Here is a 20,215-nt window from a genome sequence, read left to right on the forward strand (position 1 = left end):
TGGCATCTTATCATCCATGCTCTCAATTACTCTTAATGAGTTGCTAGGCAACCATGAAATTACGTCAAAGAGATTGAACAGGTGAGAAGTTATTTCCTAAGTAACTTTTATCTATATTTGATGTGTGTGACTTTATTTTCTACCAAAATTCTATCAGCCGTAAAATGTGACGTCAATGGTGTTTTGAAAGGTGATTTGATTTGATTTGCTGCTGCTGCTACTGTTACTGCTACCGGTGCTGCTACTGCTGCTGCTACTGCTACTACTAATAATAATAACCTCGGTTGAACTTGACCCACTATGAATACAAATTTGTTCTGTCTGGGGTCAAGATGCACCCACACACCAAGTTTGAGGAATGTGCGACCCCTAGTCTCAGAGAAAATAAGCGGTGTAAAGAAGAGAGACTGGCCATGGCAATCTATGGGAAGTAAGAGAGAAGATCCCAGGGTGGGGTCCCTGGGGTAGTAATCCACTAACAAATGCAAACTTGGCCTGGCTCTGACCAAGTTGCACCTACCCACCAAGTATGAGGAACATACAACCCCGTGTCTCCAAGAAAATAGGCAGACATACAGACACAGCCACAGACAGACTACCAGTATTATATACAGGTGGCATTTTGTAATGCAACAAAATTCCATCTATGGGGAAGTCTTGCTTTATTTCCTTATTTCTTCCTATTTTCCCAGCTTCATTCAGTTTCTTTCCCTCATCCTTTCATTGGACTATTCCAGTTGAAATTCATACACCCCCCATGGAAGATATAACCTTAATCTTCCACACAGGGAGTGAGAATATCAAATGTAATTACCTGAATGGGTGATTCCATTTGAAATCTACACCACCTGTGGCATATTAAGGTCATGTCTTCCATAGAGGTGTATGGATTTCAAATGGAATAGCCCATTTTGTGTTTCATTCTATCTATTTTTCTTTCTGTCATTCCTTCCTTCCTTTCCTTTTCTTTCGCTCTTTCTTTCCCTTCTCTCTTTTGATCAGAATACTTACCTCTGTCATTGCTTGTTTATATTTCTGCTGTAAGATTGTGATACTCTCTACATGGTTTGTTTTCTGAAAAATAGAGAAAAAACGCAAAAGAAGTAGATGAGCAAAAATCGACAAAGCTTAAAAATAACCATAAAAATAGCCATTAAGATGAAACAGCGTAGAGATGTCATATAGGCCTATATGACATTTGACTTTGAGCAGAAGACTGAAAGACATTCCATTGATTTGAAATCCGATCTAAAAATAAAAGTATCATGCTTGTATTTTAATAATCATAAGTGTTAGAATTGACTTTTGGTATTATGATGAAACTTAGAAAACAAATAATGAACATCGATACCCTGCTACGATAATTGCCCAAGTCATTTTTTTTTATTTTGAGAACAAGTACAAAAAATGGGCATGTATTTAAACATATTTATTCACCAATCTTTGCACAAGAACAAATAATAATGAGACAAATTAAAAGGTATAATCTGAAATGAATAGGGTGATTTAGTAACTGATACAATCTTGAGCCATATTTTGTACTTGTTCTCAAAATTACAAAAAAAATGACTTACGTTAATTACAATTACATCAATAATCCTTAAAAAAAAGAAATAACATCAATAATTGCATACATTTTTCAAGCTATTTTGCTTTGTAAAATGTGATGTGAATCAGTGATTATCGGAAATATTGATTTTGAGATATAGCCAAACAAATGAAATGTTTCCTTTTGTTTTCCTCTTGTTTTTGAACTGGTTGTTCCATTTCAATGCGGTTTTCTGCAAAACGCAGCTTTGTACATGTAAATGCCTTTTACTATCCTATAAGAAACTGAAAATTGACTATGACTGACTTCAGACTGATTTTGCTTGATCACACTATAAATGATTATCTGCAGTGTTTCCCACCATTGTTTGTGGTCAAGAAAATATCCAAAATATTACCACCTTCAAGATTCCTCTTAAGACCCACCTCTTTCCCACCGTATAGCTCTTTTCCTTTCTTGCCTTCTCTCTTTTAGCGCCTTGCCTATACTTTTGTAAAAGGCGCTTTGTAAGTCCCATTGTTTATGTTTGTAAGAAGTCAACATTGGGTTGAGTCCATTTAATGGATGGTCGAGTCACAGGTCATCAAGTCAGGTCGATAGTCCGAAAAATCATTGGTCCAAAAACCCAATAACAGTAGTTATAAATCCTAATCCTTATGTTAACCCTAAACTTCACCCTAACCCTAATCTATAACCAAAGCATATTATTCCCAGCTTAACCCTAATCCTAAACATAACCATCACTCTGACCCTAACCCAAGTGTAACCCTATCCCTATAACACTAACCCTAATGTTAACCTTAACCTAAAATGCCCTAAGCCTTAACTTTTCAGACGAACGACCCTTTGGTTATTCCTTCATGTAATTTTACACAAAATTAGGGTTAGGGTTAGGGTTAAGGTTAGGGTTAGTTTAGGGTTAGGATTAGGGTTAGGATTAGGGTTAGGATTAGGGTTATGATCAGGATTAGGCTTAGGGTTAGGATTAGGGTTAGAATTAGGATTAGCTTACACGAAATAATTGCATGAAGGATCGACCGACCCTTTGGACCAATGGGCTGTTCCTAAGTTACTATTTAGCTTGAGTAAAATCAAGTCAGACACATCGGTTGAGTCAAGTTAAGTCAAAAACTTGCTCGAGTAAGGTCAAAATCTAACTCAAATCAACTTGAGTTAATTAATTGATTTGAACAAGTCAACTTGAGTCACTAAATTAGGGGTATAAAAGTTGAGCTAACTCACAAATCCAAACTAAATTATTGATAATTGCATTTAAAGCCTTAATGTACGATTAATATTCTTTATTCAAAATGTTGAAATAATATTAGTATTAACTGACGGGAGGGGTTGCTGTCAAATTTAAGTTGAAATAACAAGGTAAAGTGAAAGAAACCCCACTGGTTATTTTGGCCATTTAACACATAGTTCTATGGGAGGACATATTATCATAATTTTTAAATTATGATAATATGTCGAACTTTGCTCTGTTGACCTACAAAGACAACAAATTTGGCTGATTCCATTTAAGTGCAAGTTGGGACATGTGTAAACATTACAAATATGCAAAAAAATCAGGTTTGAAAAAAATTAACCAATTTCATATTATAACATCGTACATTATGGCTTTAAAGGGAATTGAGGCTTGGACATATCCTGAGGGATTTGAGATACCGACTCTGCCAAGTCTCCTGATAGAGCGTGTTTCTACAGGAGCCCCGCTAAGTTACCGCTAAATGGATAACGGTATCTTACCGTTATCTTACCGTTTAACCTGCTGTTTCCACAGACAGGTATTTGCCGTTGGCGTGTTCATACCGTTTAAGCTGAATGACGTCATGTGATGTCCCTCTACAACATGCCTATAGTTATTTGCATTTGCAGTTGATTACTGCTAAATAATCACTTTTCTTCGTTATATTTTGCAAATCAACAGAAAAGTTTGACATTTTACACAGTTTTTCACTATTTTGTGGCATTTACAAATTTCCGTGAGCAAACCCAGAATTCTGTGAATTTTTCTGTTTTTCCGTATCACGGAGAAATCATGGCTTTACATAATTTAATAATAATTTGGACTTGTTATGTCAAGTTGCCCAGGCTGTTATTAAGGTTTTTGTCATGTTGTTCATCCAATTTACCTGTTTATTAACAGTCATTTTGCCCGATTTTGCTCAATAAATGGCAAGTTACCGCTTCGGTCTGTTTCTACAGAAAATCTACCCGCTTCGTCAACGGCAAAAACCTACTCCAACAAGGTTTCCGTTGGCGTTGAAAAGGCGTTGCAAAAAGGCGTTGGAGGCTGTTTCCACAGGAGTGATTAGCGGTTCCATACCGTTTCCAAAACGGTATTTGGCTCTGTGGAAACACGCTCATAGAGATGCTGTTTTGAACACACCAGGACATCAGCAACCCTATCAAAACTGCTTGCGAAGAGTTTATGCATATATGCAGGAAGTGGTATTACCTCTGCACCAGTGCTTGCCGGTTGTTGCGTAAACGTATGGCAATTGAGCGTTTAAGGCTACTTTAGGCATACAGCTGAAGAGTTTTCCTGGTACAGCATTTAACCTACATGTATATTTCTACAACACAAAAAATATTGCATATATACAGCACAGCACCAAAATTCTAGAGAGCACACATTGATTGGCACCACTATAGTTTATTCACAAACCATTAAAAACAAATGATATGCATTATTTTTCACTTGCTAAAATCAGAGTTGAGAATTATAATTTACAGTAATGTATCTTATTCTTGAAAAACAACATTTAATTTTCAATTTGTATGCACATAGAAGACACTAATTTAATTATATTTTAACTAAGTTTTTTTGCCCTCCCATGATTCTGACACCTTATGCTAAGACAACGTTAAATAATTGAATTGACACATACTCAATAGTGAACTCTCGATTCCTGTATGTATAAGGTACTAGTAACTATAGTGTGTCTTTTGTCAATTTGAGAGTAACGCCATGTTGGATTTCGCACTGGCAGATTCAAATCGGTGCGAATACGTATACGCAGAGTGTGTTGCCAACGTACAATCAAATTGCCATTCTACTTGTGTATATGCCCTGCAGGATTAGGTTAGCGTGTACGATTTGAATGTGCCACTGCAAAATCCAACATGGCGTTACTTTCAACTTGAGACGAGACACACTATACAATCAATGATCCCAGCATTAAAGCATCAACAAAATTACATTTGCAGGATTAGCTTAAAAGTGAGGATAAAATTGTCATTGGCAAAAATGAAGTAACCTGCATGCAGTATTTGATCAATACCGTATTTAGTCAAATAAACGCGCCCGGGGGCGTTTATTAGAGGTCATTTGTAGCACGACAATTCCCGTTAAAATCATTAGGTAAGCTTAAAAGTCACGCTAAAATGACGAACTATGAACTTTTGACACCGACTTTTGGTTCACTTCCGGGTTGCCGATGCAGATTTTCATCATTTATTGCTGCTATTATCAACCATGTGAGCAACTTGGTAAGCTTACTACACAAGATAGCATGGAAATATCTGAATTTTTGAAACATCTTGGTTGAAAAAAGTGGTGGGGGCATTTATTTGAGGGGGGCGACTATTTGACGAAATATGGTATATGAAGTTCCATTCAATGCATTACTACTATCATTATATTCAATCTCCCCGAAATGGAACCAGTTTCAATTCAACCTAATTACAGTACTTTGCAACCTTCACTGCCTGAGTTTGCAGTCAATTGAACATGGAAGCTAAATGGGGACAGTCTCCCCGTTGCAGTAACGCCCACAGTTGGAATATAACGTTTCATATAACATCTGCATTTGCTGGGAAAAAACATGTAAATTAGCCAACTTCTTTCATACACACAAAAAGCTTGACACACTCACTCAGCATTCCCAATGATATTAAAGGTCTTTCACCTTCAATGCATAAAATCAATTGTTCAAAGCAAAATAGTAATTGTAAAACTGATAAATTATGCTTAAAATTTTGTGTAAATTATTCTTCAAATTCAAAATGCTTTTAAATAAGAAGGGTTATCTCACTCATTGTCACTTTGAGTGATCTCCTCCTATTGGGCTATTCAACTGAAATCCATACACCCCCTATGGAAGACATGACCTTAATCTTCCACACAGGGGGTGTGCATTTAAAATGGAATCACCTATTCAGGAAACCCCATTTGAAATTCACACACCCTGAGTGGGAGATTAAGGTCATGTCTTCCACAGAGGGCGTATGGATTTCAACTGGCATAGCGCATTGATTTCTTGTAGTTAACTTGACAGTAGCTAATCAACCATACAATGACAGATAAAATGTGCATTGAATTGCATATTGCTAATGCATAGGTGATGCACTGACAATTTATGTATATAGTTGTGTTCACACGGTAGTTACTCCAGGCAAATTATGTACTCCCTATTCCAGAAAAATACAGAACTAAGTTTTTTTGATTAAAAAAATATTTTCCTGTTTTGTCAAATGAAACATAGCTAAATCCTAATCCTTTCGTTGGTCCTAACTGGCAATGAAAGTAAAATTTTAATATTTGGTCAATTTTGGCCAAAAACATGCATTTTTAAGGCGTTTTTCGACCTTTTTCAAATTCTGTATTTTTCTGGAATGAGGAGTAATTCTCTATCGTGAGAGGACATTTCACTGTCTGCGTACTGTTGCGTCAATCAAGAATAGGTGTACATGCTAATGAAATATGATAGGGATCCTGCAAATTTTTACAAAACTTGCTAATTTTATTCAAATTAAACATGCTGTTGCAACTATATTTGGTATTTCTGTTAAATTTACATATATAGCCATTTTAGAAAATTCAATCTCCCTCCCGTAAAATCTATGAATCCTACACACCAGGTCAAGGTCCAGGTTTTTTTTCTTCATTTGTTATTTAGTTGTGTATCTTCTTTTTTTCCTTCATTTATCACATCTTCAGATGATTGGTTATTGTGTGGATGGATACTGATATTTTTGAATGCTCATACTATGCACATCATTAATTAAAGGTTTGTTCTGTGCTATTTTGGTTGGTATTTTGTTTGCACAATTTGCTACGAGGGGCGGTCAAAAAGTTTGTAGAACAAGGTATGCTACATTGTCACACGACAGAGGGGTCAGTTAACTAAATCAACCATATTGTGGTCCAGCCAGGGCCTCTAGTTAGTGAAACCAATTTTAGAATTTTAAGTTCTACCTTCATAATATCAGGTTTGCTGGTGATTTAATGCTGGTGAGTCTGCCCTGAAGAATGGTTCATGGAGCAGTCGGAAGACCTCTATTTTGTTGACATAGAAGGTTTCAAGAAAAATTGCAACAGGTGCATTGAGGTATGCAGTGACCAGGTTCAAGAGTGAGATAGAAAGAATTTGGCTAGTCCTCTTTCAAGTATCTTGTTCTACAAACTTATTGACCGCCCCTCGTAGTGTACACTAAAGGAAGTGATTTTAATTGGCACTTTTTGCTATTACGTTTTGTAATAGTAGTCCGCTACACACAAGCATAAACCCACAAGTCTGAACACACTTTGCAGGAATTCGCTGATCACTGTGGTCCAAGACACCAGGCTCTTGCCGGTGGTCCCCAGGTCTCCACCAGGATCCAAGCACCGTCCTTCCCTAGTCAGGCAAATATTTAGTACATGTAGGTAGGGTCCCTTGTTTCACAGCTTTAGAACTATCTTGCTAATCATGGTCATGATTTAATCTTTCTACCTATTTTTTTAATTTGCCAGTTTGGATACAGCATACGTACCTCAGAATCTTTCATGCTCAATTCACTTTGCAAATCCATAATCAGTGACTGGAGATACTCAACATTTTTCTCATGTTCACTGGTCTGGGTATAGACAAAAATAGGGAAATGACAGAAATGAACACAAAAATTCATAAAAAAAAAATATTCCTCATAAAACAAACATTCATCATAATCAATTATTCCATTTAGAGAAGATTCAGTGACCATGAACCTGATAACTCGCTCAGGGACTGTGAGGGGCACTTGCTCCCTGTACCCGGTGGGGGGGGGGGGAGGCACTCAAACTTTGGAGGTGACACATATGTAGGCTGTTAAGACCCCCCCCCCCTTTTCAGCATCGCTGTGACCCAAAGACCACATATTTGTTTTTGAACATCTGTCATCCAAAGACCTCTTATTTTTCAGTTCCATCTGTCACCCAAAGATCCCTATTTTTCAATTAGAACAGCAACTTTCATTTTATCACTGATTTTGCTACTTATTTTGAATCAACAAAGCCATTTGAAACCATTTAGAACAAGACATTCATTGTTTGAGGCTTCTTTTTGCTCTCAATCAAAGCCTTAGGACTGGATCCCATTTTTAAAAACAAGTCATATTCTCACCCTATGCCCCCTACTTAAGGTCCAAACGGTCCATCTCTCACCCAATGACCCCATATTTTGTACAATTTGCTCTCACTGAATGCCAAAAATCATGCTCTCACCCAATGACCCCATATTTTTTTTTAATTTTTCTCTCACCTAATACCCCTTACTGTTAAAGTGTCAGCCCTACACCAGTATCCATTTTATATTGAAGTGAGCCCCCCCCCCCCCTCTGGGCCCTGTACTCTGCATGCTTGACTTATTGCTTGTCCCTGAACTTGGGAAATATCACCTTGTGCATCTCAGTTTGTTAACTTTTGAACTGAAAAACCCTATTCCATTTATAGTGATTTTGTTAACTTTTTGTACTTCTGCTGCAATGTGAATGTTTTATAATAACCTGTTGGAAGGAAAGATTTTGCAGAGATTGTTATAAAATAAATGCCAAATTTCATGAAAATATTACCATTTCTGCCAACCCCCCCATTTTTACTTCCCCTACAACCACCCCTGCAAAAACAAAGATATGCTATCCAATCATATTATCTCCTGATGGCAGTCAATTAGTGTGTGTAGGTCAACTAACTCAACTCACCCATTGGACTATTCCAGTTGAAAACCACACACCCTTTGAAGATTTTGGAATTACAACCAAATTCATCCATTTAACCATATCAGATCCAACCATTTTCACCCAAAAAATTGGAAAAAGGTACGAAAGATTTTGAAATTCAGAACAAAATCACCAAAATAGGAGCCAAATTTGTAGGGTTCCAAAAAGAATTCCTAATATAATTTATACATGTACAATACGCCACTATGTGATACACTTTATTGTATAATATGCCACTATGTGATTCACATAGTGGCATATTATACATATGCCACTATGTGATATACTTTATTGCACAATAAGCCACTATCACACTTTGTGAAACACTTGTAAAGTGTATCACATCGTGGCTGAATGTGAGTCACATAGCGTGTTGTATATTATACAAATATTAACTGTCTATGAGTGTGATGGTCGAAATATAATCACGAGGTGAAAGATGGATTGTTCCATTCCACGAACGGCGAGTGGAATGGAACAATACATCTTTCGACCATTACACAAATTTAAGACAGTTAATATTTGTTTTATATCACTCATGCATAAATTCTATTACTAAAAGGTAGGAAATACATTTTTTCATCAACAGAACACCATGTTTTGCCGTGATATACTTCACATTTTGGGATCCACCCCATAACTAAATCGGCGAGTCCAAGAGTCAGCGCACGGCTTGGCGCAGGCGCACTGACGGCAGAGCACTATGATGGTAAAGACTATCACACGGAGAGGGTGATGGTAAAAATGATAAATGGTAATTAACCAATGAACTGTCTAGAATTTATGTATGAGTGATATAAACACCTCTATGTGATACACCAATTTGTACTCTTTTTTTAATCATTTTCTTACCATACGCCAATTTAAATAGTTGTTATTTCTATAAGTACCAAATTTTCAGCTTTTGGACTTACACGTTAACTGGAATTGAGGTAGCACATAGCAGTTTCATTCCACAGGGGATAGTGGATTTTAAATGGAATAGCACAATTCCAACTAGGTTATCTCATCTGATTTAGGCACTTATAAATATTCAGTGGTTTTCTTGCAAGCAATTCAAATATATCTTGGCATTATCAAAGTTTCTTGAATCTGATAAGAGCATTTTATCCACTGTTTTAAAATTTTCCATATATTTATACACATAGTACACTGACACGGAAGATAGACATTTACACATTTTGTAGTATCGTGACTTGCTTTAATAACGACAAATTAAGACCAGGGTCACACAAGAAGTTTCCGCCTTCAATTAAATCATGGAACAATTGCATTACAGCAAGAGCGTGTCCCCTCAATGGCGGCACATTTCGACAGTGTCAATGTCATATCATTATCTGTGAATGAAATGTTCGTCACTGGGCCAGTTTGTAGAATCATTAGGGGCTGTGCAATAATTATAAGCCCCCGGAACGGCCCGCCAAAAATCGCTTGGCCCCCCTCTCGGCCTGCCAAAATCGCTAAACCCCCCCCTCTCGGCCCGCCAAAAAATCTTTGCCCCCTTACATATGCCAATTTTGGGTTCCCAATTTTCAAACCTTAAATGGTCTAGATATATGTTATGAAAAAGCATAGCTGAGCAGGAAAATTTGCATATTAAAGCATTTCTGTACTGTTTTCCTAAGCCTTTTTAGAGCGTTTTTATTTAAAAGGCGCCCCATGAATGTGTGCCAAAAATCGCTTGCCCCTCCCCCCTCTCGGCTGGCCAAAAATTGCCCCCCAGGGCTCATAATTATTGCACAGCCCCTTTGTATTTACACGTAACTCTGGTACATGAACATTTTGTCATTTGTTCATGTTTATTCATCATAGAAGTGATGATGTAACAGGATTAACTCTCATAGCAATATAGGTTAAACCAATTTCTGAATATATTCCTACACTACAAGCAGGTTGCACTCATCACCTGTGTATGTCTGCAATCATAGCTTGAATATAATACTGCTTTTTTTTCAAAGATACTCATCTTACAGGTGCGAGTGAACAGCATGATATGAATATTCTAAAAAAAATTATGATCTGGGTCTTTATCACTGTTCTTTGATATCTATGGTAAAATGCAGAGATGCTGTGTGAACAAACTACTGTCTGTTCAATTAGCTTAGATTCTTGTATTTTTAAGATATTAGAAAAAATAAAAAATTGTGGTCAAAGTCATCAAAGAAAAGTGTTAGCACAGCCGTAGACCCAACATGATTTACACTTTTCAAATTCAAAGTTCAATTTAAAACCCCATTTCTTTTCAATTTTGCCTTATTTTAGGCAGTTATTTGGGTCCACCAAAAGGGTTCTTGACCTTTTCACAAATCGAGAGGGACGGTCCATTCTCAACTTAGGGCATATCAAAAATATCTGTCCACCAATCTGTCCTGCCATTTCAATTGTTATACCATTCCGGTTATTGGATAGGGTCTATGAGTGATAATGGTACACCGGTTTTTGTTGTACCGAATTAAGTGAAGCTCTGCGAGGTATGCGCGATTACGTTTTATGCATAACATTATTCCGACTAGAGCATTATTTTTTCCTAAACAATGACATTAAAATGATGGATTTCGTTCTTATTTCAACTGGTTTCATCGGTACAATGTAAATTGAGTTTTGTTTAATACCACCATTCTTTCCCAAGAATATCAGCATTCGCTTGACAGTTTCAGACAGTGACTTTACAAGAATTGTTTTCTGTAACCTAAGTCATTGTTTTAAATAATATATTCTTGTACAAAAGTTCTTGTTTCCAAATCTCCCTCTCATAGTTTGTATTCAACAAACAAAACGAAATAACAATAAATAAATAAATAAAGTAATAAATAAATAAATAAATAAACAAACAAACAAATAAATGAATACGCAAGGAATGTATTTATATAAGCTGGGCCTATTCTAAAAACCTTAATCTTCACATTTTTATAATAACCTAATGTTTAAACAGTGGGGTTTCAACACGAATTACTGGCAAATAGGCCTATAGCTATTTTGCTGGACAATACTTCCTGATGCGGATGATCGAATAAATACTATCTCAGCACATCTAATTATTATGACAATCATCCCCATTGCACTAAATGGATTGATTCAAAAAAGTTTATGGTACATGACGTTCTACGGCTTGTTATAAAACTTTTGCAGGAAAAGGCCAAAATTTAAAAGAAATGGGGTTTCAAATTGAACTTTGGAATTTGAAAAGTATAAGACATCATTCAAGCTTTGACTTACATTGGTAGCCAGAAGGGTGGAAACTTAAAGTGCAAGATATCCTACTTAAAGGAACATTTTCTAGGGTGAAATTGTGCACATAGAAACTGAATCTGACATAAAAAAATGCATAAATATCAACTTGAAAATTTTCCCCATAGCACTGTACAGGCATATTTCTGCCCGAAGTCCCCAAATTTGAGTCCTTCAAAACTGGGACTCTTCGGGCTAAACAAATATAAACTTGCTCTAGATTTTTGTGAAGGCCTTTATTTTTTTCACACCCGCCGAAATGTTAGGGGTAGGGGTAACATATTACTACTTTATTTTTTTTCAGTACATTTAACCAAAATCAAGTTTTATACCACTATTGAAATACTGAACAAAAAGACACAAAAAGCATCATAATAGTTCATACCAATGAAGAGTTATGGCTTTTTCAAGCTCAAAATTAGGTGAAAATTGTATTTTTTTCCAAATCAATTGTCACCCTGACCCCCCAACTTTCTAACCCTGTTACAAAAATAAAGAAATAGATTTATCCCATTTAATGATTTGAATACCACATATGTACCTTGTCACATAATTAGCATAAACAATTATGCACTACACAGTAGTTTTCATGTTCATACACTCACAGGAAATTAGCAAGTCAATTGCACCAAAAAATGAATTTTTCTCAAAATGAGTGAAAAACAAGGGTTTTTAAGTGCCAAAATCTGAAAATATGTGACATTTTACCCCTCGAAACATTTAAGTAATCAAGAATTTTGACTGTTTTCACCCCTAAATATCTTTTTCACACGTGTGTCCGCCAAACGTGTCCTAAATCATGTTGGGTCTAAGTGCTAACACTTTTCTTTTATTTTTTCAAATATCTTAAAAATACAAGAATCTAAGCTAATTGAACAGACAGTAGTGCAGTGCAATATATTCAGAAATTGTTTTATGGCAAATACTCAATGAACCTTGGCCTGGTCCAGTAGAAATAGTCAGAACACTATGACAATACATTTATCATTTGACATACCATCATTCATTAATTATAATTATATGATTATAACTGATTAGTTGCGATATTGAATAATGAATATTTTCTGTGTGGCCACAGCCTTGATGATGAGCAATACTCCAGACATTATGCATATCAATTATACATATATGTAGGCCTAGATCTGTTAGTGAAATCAAACTGATCAATTCTAATGGTTTTGACTAACTATGAGACAGAATAAATATGCATATAATGCATGATGCAGGATGCTAGAAAATCTACCCCTGGATATCTGATGAAGCATCGTCTTGACAACATATAATCGAAGTGTCAATTTCACATCTTTTATGCAGTTAGAAAGGTAGGATGGTTGGATTTTATTTAATTACCGGGAATATTAAATGCAAATACTTAGCACCTAGACAAAAAATACAGTGTGTATAAATCGACACTATCTTGGAATAAATAATTAAATCATGGGTACATTTTTCACTTTTACACTTTTCACCCATTTAGGTAAACCCCATTTTGAATTCACACTCCCTGTGTGGAAGATTAAGGTTTTGTCTTCCACAGAGGGTGTATGGATTTCAGATGGAATAGCCTAATACACCTGTTCATCCTAGCCTGGTTTTATAAAAACTCTACATCCTATTTTTACAAACAAACAAACAAACAAACAAACAATCAATCAATAAACAAACAAATAAAATTTACTCCCAATTCACACAAAGTAATCTTATTCACACTATCACACTATATCTTTTGCTTAGGCCAAATAAAAAAAATTGTCTCTAAAAGCAATACGTGCACATAGCTTTTACAAGTTGCATTTTTCGCATTAGGGTGGGTTTTTTTGCATATTTTGATTATTTTTTTCCTTATTTCTTTTTACAAAAAAAAAAAATGTCAGAGACTTTGGCTGCAAAGCTGAAAAAAAAAATGGCTCAAAATACAAAATCAACAAAAATTTAGCAGGAATAGTTAGAGTTCATAGTCCTTTTACAAAGAAAAAATTCTTCTGAGACAAACATTTTGCTTGCCATTAAAATGCCTGACCCACACATCATTTCGAAAGCTCAATTTATCATTTATTTTTGCTCAAACAATTTTAAGTGCATTTGAATTGAAATGACTGACTCCTATACAGTAAAAATATACTTCCTCTTCGTTTTATCAATTATGCACTTGAAGAGGTCAGACATAAAATGCAATTTACATCAAGTGCTGCCTTAAGTTATTTTTATCAATACATTTTAGTGTAAAATGTACAATACTGTTATGAATGAACATCAGATTCACTGAATGTTAGTGCCCCAACCTAATTAGACCCCAGGGGCACTCAACTTTAATTTAGGGGTGTGCAATGCAGACTGCTGAACTTTGGGAATTAACTGCTCTGATTTTCAGGCAAAACAGGGGCTAAAACTGAAATTTAAACATATTTTTTGGTCTAGTAAATTAAAATTGGTTCAAATTATAGCTGTAGAGTTCAGAAAGAAATTCCAATTTTTTCCAAGTTTGAGCTAAAGAGCTGAATTTTGTGAAATTTAGCTAAAAGTGAAATTAAGCTAAAGAACTGGAGCATGATCAACAAATGAGGGTCTTCAGAACTGCTGGAGTGCCTAAAAAGGGGACCCTTGACCCAACACATACATGTACTACCTTTATGGAGAGTCCCTCTCCCTACAATTAGATACTTTGACTAAACGCATTTACAAGGCAGCCCTTAAATATTATCCCATTTTGCACCACAACTCTCAACCTCCTACTTACACTTGATTGACCGACCCAGGCTGAAAGCTTTTCCTATCAACAACCTAATCATCTTGAAACATCTCCTTTTAATGGGGCGTGGTCCAATTTTTTTGTCATGTTCTGTTTATCTTACATTAAGGCCTTCCAATAAAAAGAATGTTTCCAGTGTTGTATAAAATTGCTCCCAGTGTTGTATAAAATTGCTCCAGCAGTTTTCATGTGAAACAAAAATGTGTGTAACAATATAGAATAGAGCATACTTCCGCTTGTGGTTACCACAATTTCACCAGTCACCATTGTCTTGGGCGTTAAAATTTTACCAAGGTAATAAGAAAATATGGTATGGTCCAATTTTTTCATGTTGTTTTTTATCTTACACCGTGGCCCTCCAATAAAAAACAATGCTTACAAATGTTTGAGTTGCATTGCTCCAGAAGCAAAAATGTGTGTAACAATACTCCATAGGATAGAGCATGTACTTCCGATTGCGGTTACCACAATTTTACCAGTCGCTATTATCTTGGGCGTTCAGGGGTAATAAGAAAATATGGTATGACTTTTCTTCTCTAGTTTCGATGATGAAAACTGGGGGATGAGGTTGTCAATCAGGTCAAACCCAGTGGAGGGCGCCAGGGGGAATGCCCCCCAATATTTTTTCTTCCCCCCTCACTTTTGAGGCAAAACCCCAACAATTACGTTTTTCCACTTTTTGCTGCAATTTAGGGCAAAATTTGATGATTTTGCCCCCTGAAATTCACTTTGCCCCCCCCATGCCCCTCGAAAAAATTCCTGGTGCCGCCACTGGTTAAACCCCTTTTTAAAAGTATCAAACAATCACGCTTTTATTTTGTTATCAGTATAGTTTTAGTATTCTGTACATCCTTGACCGGCACCTTATTATCTATACAATTAACTTTAAAAATCAATAGTTCTTTATAATAAATATGAGAGCACATACAAAAAGATGAAAACAAATTAAACAAAACAAAAAAAATATTTAGATCATCTTACCTCTACTTAGTCCAAATCTTAATATAAAATTTCCAATATGTTATCCACTGCCATAAAATATATATTGTTATGCCCATGCAATACACAGTCAATAATAATACACAGCAAAACAAGTCTTCCTGCTTTCCCTGCAAATGCATTTATTGACTCATCTGACACTTATCAAGAAATGCATTTTTTTTCATTTTTAGCAAACAATTGAGTTCCAAATTCCAATTTATGAATCAATCAATAACATATTGCTTCTTAGTCTGCATCACACACTGGCACAGAAATGCACATTTGCACGTAAGATGTATATTATGGTCTGGACCCAAGTCTAGTTCCGGAGGAATCAAAACCAGTAAAACTAAGCTAGTTTCTAGTCTGCACAGATGATGTACAATGTACATTGAGGAAATTGTCTACCGATAAAGTACCATAGAAAATGCAATCTTTCGGCTTTCTTAGTGATTCTCAAATGTTATAAACACAACACAATACAAAAAGAAAGCCCTCACTTACAAAACCTGTCATAAATCTAAACATGCTCATGTTGTGACAATTTAACTGACTTGGTCTTGTGCAACATCTTGTTAATTAGCTCCAAAAAGCTCTTTTAAGTTCAAGTATTTAAAATTTGGTGCATTTTCAAAAGTTGCAAATCAAAACGATCACACAGTTGGGATTCTAGGCATGACCAAGCTCGCTTGCCTGTAACGAGCCCCTGTTGACCATCCCAAGTGCCTGGTTTATTCAATTCTCAATTTGAAACACTTGGATTGTTACAATGCTTTACCGCTGTATACGTAAGCATGAGCCGATCGATATTACCTGGCACTGGCAGTCATTTTGGGCTCTGCAATTCACCTCTACAGCTCTGCGTGTGTCTTTTTTAACTACCGAACCGTGTTTGTTTTTGCTATCGGAAGGGAAAGAAGAAACAAAAAAAGAAGTCACTTGATACCCTAAGGATTCGAACCTCGGACCCCTCGCATGCCACGCTGAAGATCACTGACCTGTAGCCACAGAGCTTACGCTGCCCCGTGCAGCGATTCCCTGGGTATATATGGCTTAGGCTGATTGCGTCATCAAGTCACATGGAATGCATGCATGCACAGTGGTTTTAATACTGAGCTTTGGTGAGACTTTGTTTGGTTAAGGTTAATTTGCAATTTTTACAAATGCACCAAATTTCATATACTGGTATCGATCTTTTTCAATTTAGAACTTAGCAAATGTGGTATCAAATTGGAGCTAAAAAGATTCTACACTGTACATATCAAATTGGCAAAACATAAGCAGGTTTATATATGCCAGGTTACATAAGTGAGGACTTTCTTTTTGTGTGGTATTTAGATACCCATAACTGCTAATATTAATACTCATGTTACAATTCTGAATATAGCTGTAATTTGTGTTACAATGGGAAATATTTGAAAGATTTGTAATTTTTGCACCATTTACAGTTTGCCTGTACAACAGGGTTTTTTCTTTCTTTTCGTTGCCTAACTGAGTCAATTTATTTGTGCAGCAAAAACTATAGACCACTTGACATGTGACATCACTGCCCGGCAGTATGCGCACGAATTATGCCAATTTCCATTGTTCTCTGCCCTGCAGTGTGCGTACGCATCATAGTTTGCTCAGGGCACATGCATTTTAAATCACCCACCACATTTCATATAGTACAAGAAAGCCATTGAACAGTGTAGCGGTTCATTCAAGCATATCGATAGACCAGTCCCTCGTCTTTGTCGATAAATAATGATGTCAAGTGGTCTATATAAAAAGGTTTTTTAAAGAAACTAATTTCATAAGAAAATCAAAACATGGAAAAATTTATTTGATGTATTATTTCATTCCATCTACATGTTTCACAAGTGATTTAAAATGTAATGTAAACAAGACTGACGAAAAGTAATTCAAATGATTTCAACCATTACAATAACAGATTAAATTGATGAAAACAGCGAGCATTGATTGTAAAAATGTAGTTCTAGCCCATTAGTATCAAAATCAGCAAGTGATGCGTGCAGAATTTACCCATTCTGATTTTATTGCATAGCGGGAAATTCTTATTTAGATGTCATTACTGAAATAGAGCACAAGCAATTCCTTACCACGTCGCTATGAAAGGAAATATTACAATAATACACTGTTGACCTTGAAAGAAGGAGGAGGAGGAGACAATTACAATTTTATATAAAATCTATTTCAGGGATTCAAAAGACAGATTCCAGCACAATTGTGCACAATTTTTGCAAAAATATATAATTTTTTGCAGAAACTGTAGTCTGCAAAATATGTATTTGGGCTCATTTTTGATAAATTCTGCTATTGAAATGCAAATTGTCCAAGGAACCATAGAAATTAATATTGAGGGTTAGAGCAAAAAGGCCTTACCTGCAATAGCTGCACTATAGACATTTTTACAATCTCTTCATTCTATATTGTACACATGTAAGTATAATGACAACCGGCAGCTATTGCAAATAGCCTTCTTTAACCAACTCCTACATTAAGCAAAATAAGTAATATTTGTCCCTGAAATTCATATTACAAGATGCCACCAAATGATCTGTTCCATTGGGCTATTCCAGTTGAAATCCATACACCCCCTATGGAAACAGGACCTTAATCTTCCACACAGGGAGTGTGAATTTCAAATGGGGTTACCTGAATGGGTAAAATATACACCTCCTGTGTGGGAGATTAAGGTCATGTCTTCCATACGGGTGTATGGATTTCAACTGGAATAGCCCATTTCGGAATAATTCTGGTATACCCTGCGCACAAGTATAACCCTAACCCTAATCTTAACCCTAACCCCAACCCTAACCCTTAAAAACAGGGTGCGCAGGGTAAACCAGAATTCTACCAAAAATGCACTGTGTACAGGGTAAATCAGAATCGCACCCTCATTTCCACTGTATTAGAGAGAATTAAAAAATAATTAAAACTGGTTTATTTGACTTGAGAAAATATAACTCATTTTAGCTTGAATACATATAAAAGATTTGAACATCGATTGCAAATATCCTTATTAATGTACACAATATACTCTCGCAGAAACTATCAGGCCTATATCCATGCTGCTTCAGCAGACTGCAATTCCAGTTACACTGACGCTAGTACAAAAATCGAACAAACTAAACTCATTAAAATGAATATACAAATAAAATCAATCAAATAACAGAAATGATACAAATCTTCAAGCGTACCAAACACACACAGAAACATTTCCATTCATTTAAAACACCTACCTAAATACAGGATACATCCCAACACTTCACATGCAAAATCACTCCGTAAATTGCCCATCAATAAGCAAGTGTTAATGCCTCTTGACTTGTGTTCCTTATGTAACTCTTCCTTATGAACACATCTACTACACAATAGGAAATTGTTCGCGGAAAATAAACTTTCACACTTTAACGCTCAACACACCTACTCATACCACAAAAAAAAAACATGCAAATATGTTCTTTATGTGTAGGTCTATGTATGAAAAATCAAAATTTTAAATTTAAGAACAAGCAAAGTATTAAAAATCGGTAAAGTGCGAAAAATTACACACGCGAAAATTACCATTTTAACAGTAATTGATTCATATACAACCACCCCATCAGCAGAATATTTGACACATCACTTACCAAAGTCAATCTACACATTGCCGTGGCAACCTAACAACTATTTTGATTAGTTCTTCATGGGTTGTTTTTTTAACAAAACGACTACGACTGCATCATTCAGTTGATGGAGGAAAATCAATAGAAGAATACTAGGTCATGGGATGGCATAGTTGGCATTGGGCTATTCTTTTTAAAATCCACACTACCCTTGTGGAAGATTTAGGAAATACCTGCCACAGGGGGAGTATGAATTGCAAATGGAATTAACACATTTGATTTTCATACACCCTCTGAGAAAGATTCAATCTGAATCTTCCACTGAGGGAGGGTGAGTTTCAAATGGACCTGCTAATGTGTTAATTCCATTTGAAATTCATACTCCCCCTATATGGAAAATATTTCCTAACTTTTCCACAGGGGTAGTGTGCACTAAATGGAATAGCCCAGAGTGTGAAGTAAATCTTATGTTGCTAGCACCAAATTATTACATTTGCATCAATCAATCCTTATGACAAAATCAATGAAAAAAATGAGAACTTGAATTTTGAGTTGATAGTCATCCAAACCATTTGCCCGGCCTCTGTGTTTTTGGAAGCTTATTGTTTTGAGGTGGCAGCCTTTCCTACAGTATTCTAGGATGCATTACGTACACCAAAGCCTCCGCATTTGGTATAGCCATTGTGAAGTTTGTTCGGCTTATAATTGTTTGTGTGTAAAGCACTCACTGACCACAGAATTTTCACCAAAGACAAATTTAAAGTAAACCCTGGTAGACTGAATGAAAATACTGCATTTTTAAGTTCAAAAATGTTTTACTCAAACTTGTGCAGATGCTGAGGATGATAATATGACTGGACAAGGGAAACATGCAGAAAATGATATTTTACAACAATTCTTTTTATATCTTCATGCAGTTTTTCAGATGAAAAGTTCATGACCTGTTTAGGAAAATTGTAAAAACCCTTTTTTCAACAAAAAAAAGTTCTACGGTCGGGACTCCCGAGACGGTCAGTCGGATGAGGACAAGCTTGGCACACGAGGAGTTGGGGTTGAAACTGGGGAGCTGCCAACTTCTTTGTTCATCTTCTCTCCTTTTTTGTTCCTTCTTTCCTATCCGATAGCAAAAAA

General features: G+C 36.0%; 1 protein-coding gene across 1 annotated transcript in view; it reads right to left on the bottom strand.

Moving 5' to 3' along the window:
• The window catches only part of LOC140172662 (uncharacterized), a 162,602-nt gene that overhangs the window by 103,219 nt on the left and 39,168 nt on the right, over nucleotides 1-20,215 (bottom strand). The window contains exons 7-8 of the mRNA XM_072195794.1: nucleotides 7,313-7,396; nucleotides 1,012-1,074 (exon numbers count right to left, since the gene is read on the bottom strand). Of these exons, the coding sequence (XP_072051895.1) occupies nucleotides 1,012-1,074; nucleotides 7,313-7,396 (147 nt within the window). The remainder of the gene's footprint in view (nucleotides 1-1,011; nucleotides 1,075-7,312; nucleotides 7,397-20,215) is intronic.

The sequence above is a fragment of the Amphiura filiformis genome, chromosome 16, assembly GCF_039555335.1.
Source record: "Amphiura filiformis chromosome 16, Afil_fr2py, whole genome shotgun sequence".
Taxonomy (NCBI): domain Eukaryota; kingdom Metazoa; phylum Echinodermata; class Ophiuroidea; order Amphilepidida; family Amphiuridae; genus Amphiura; species Amphiura filiformis.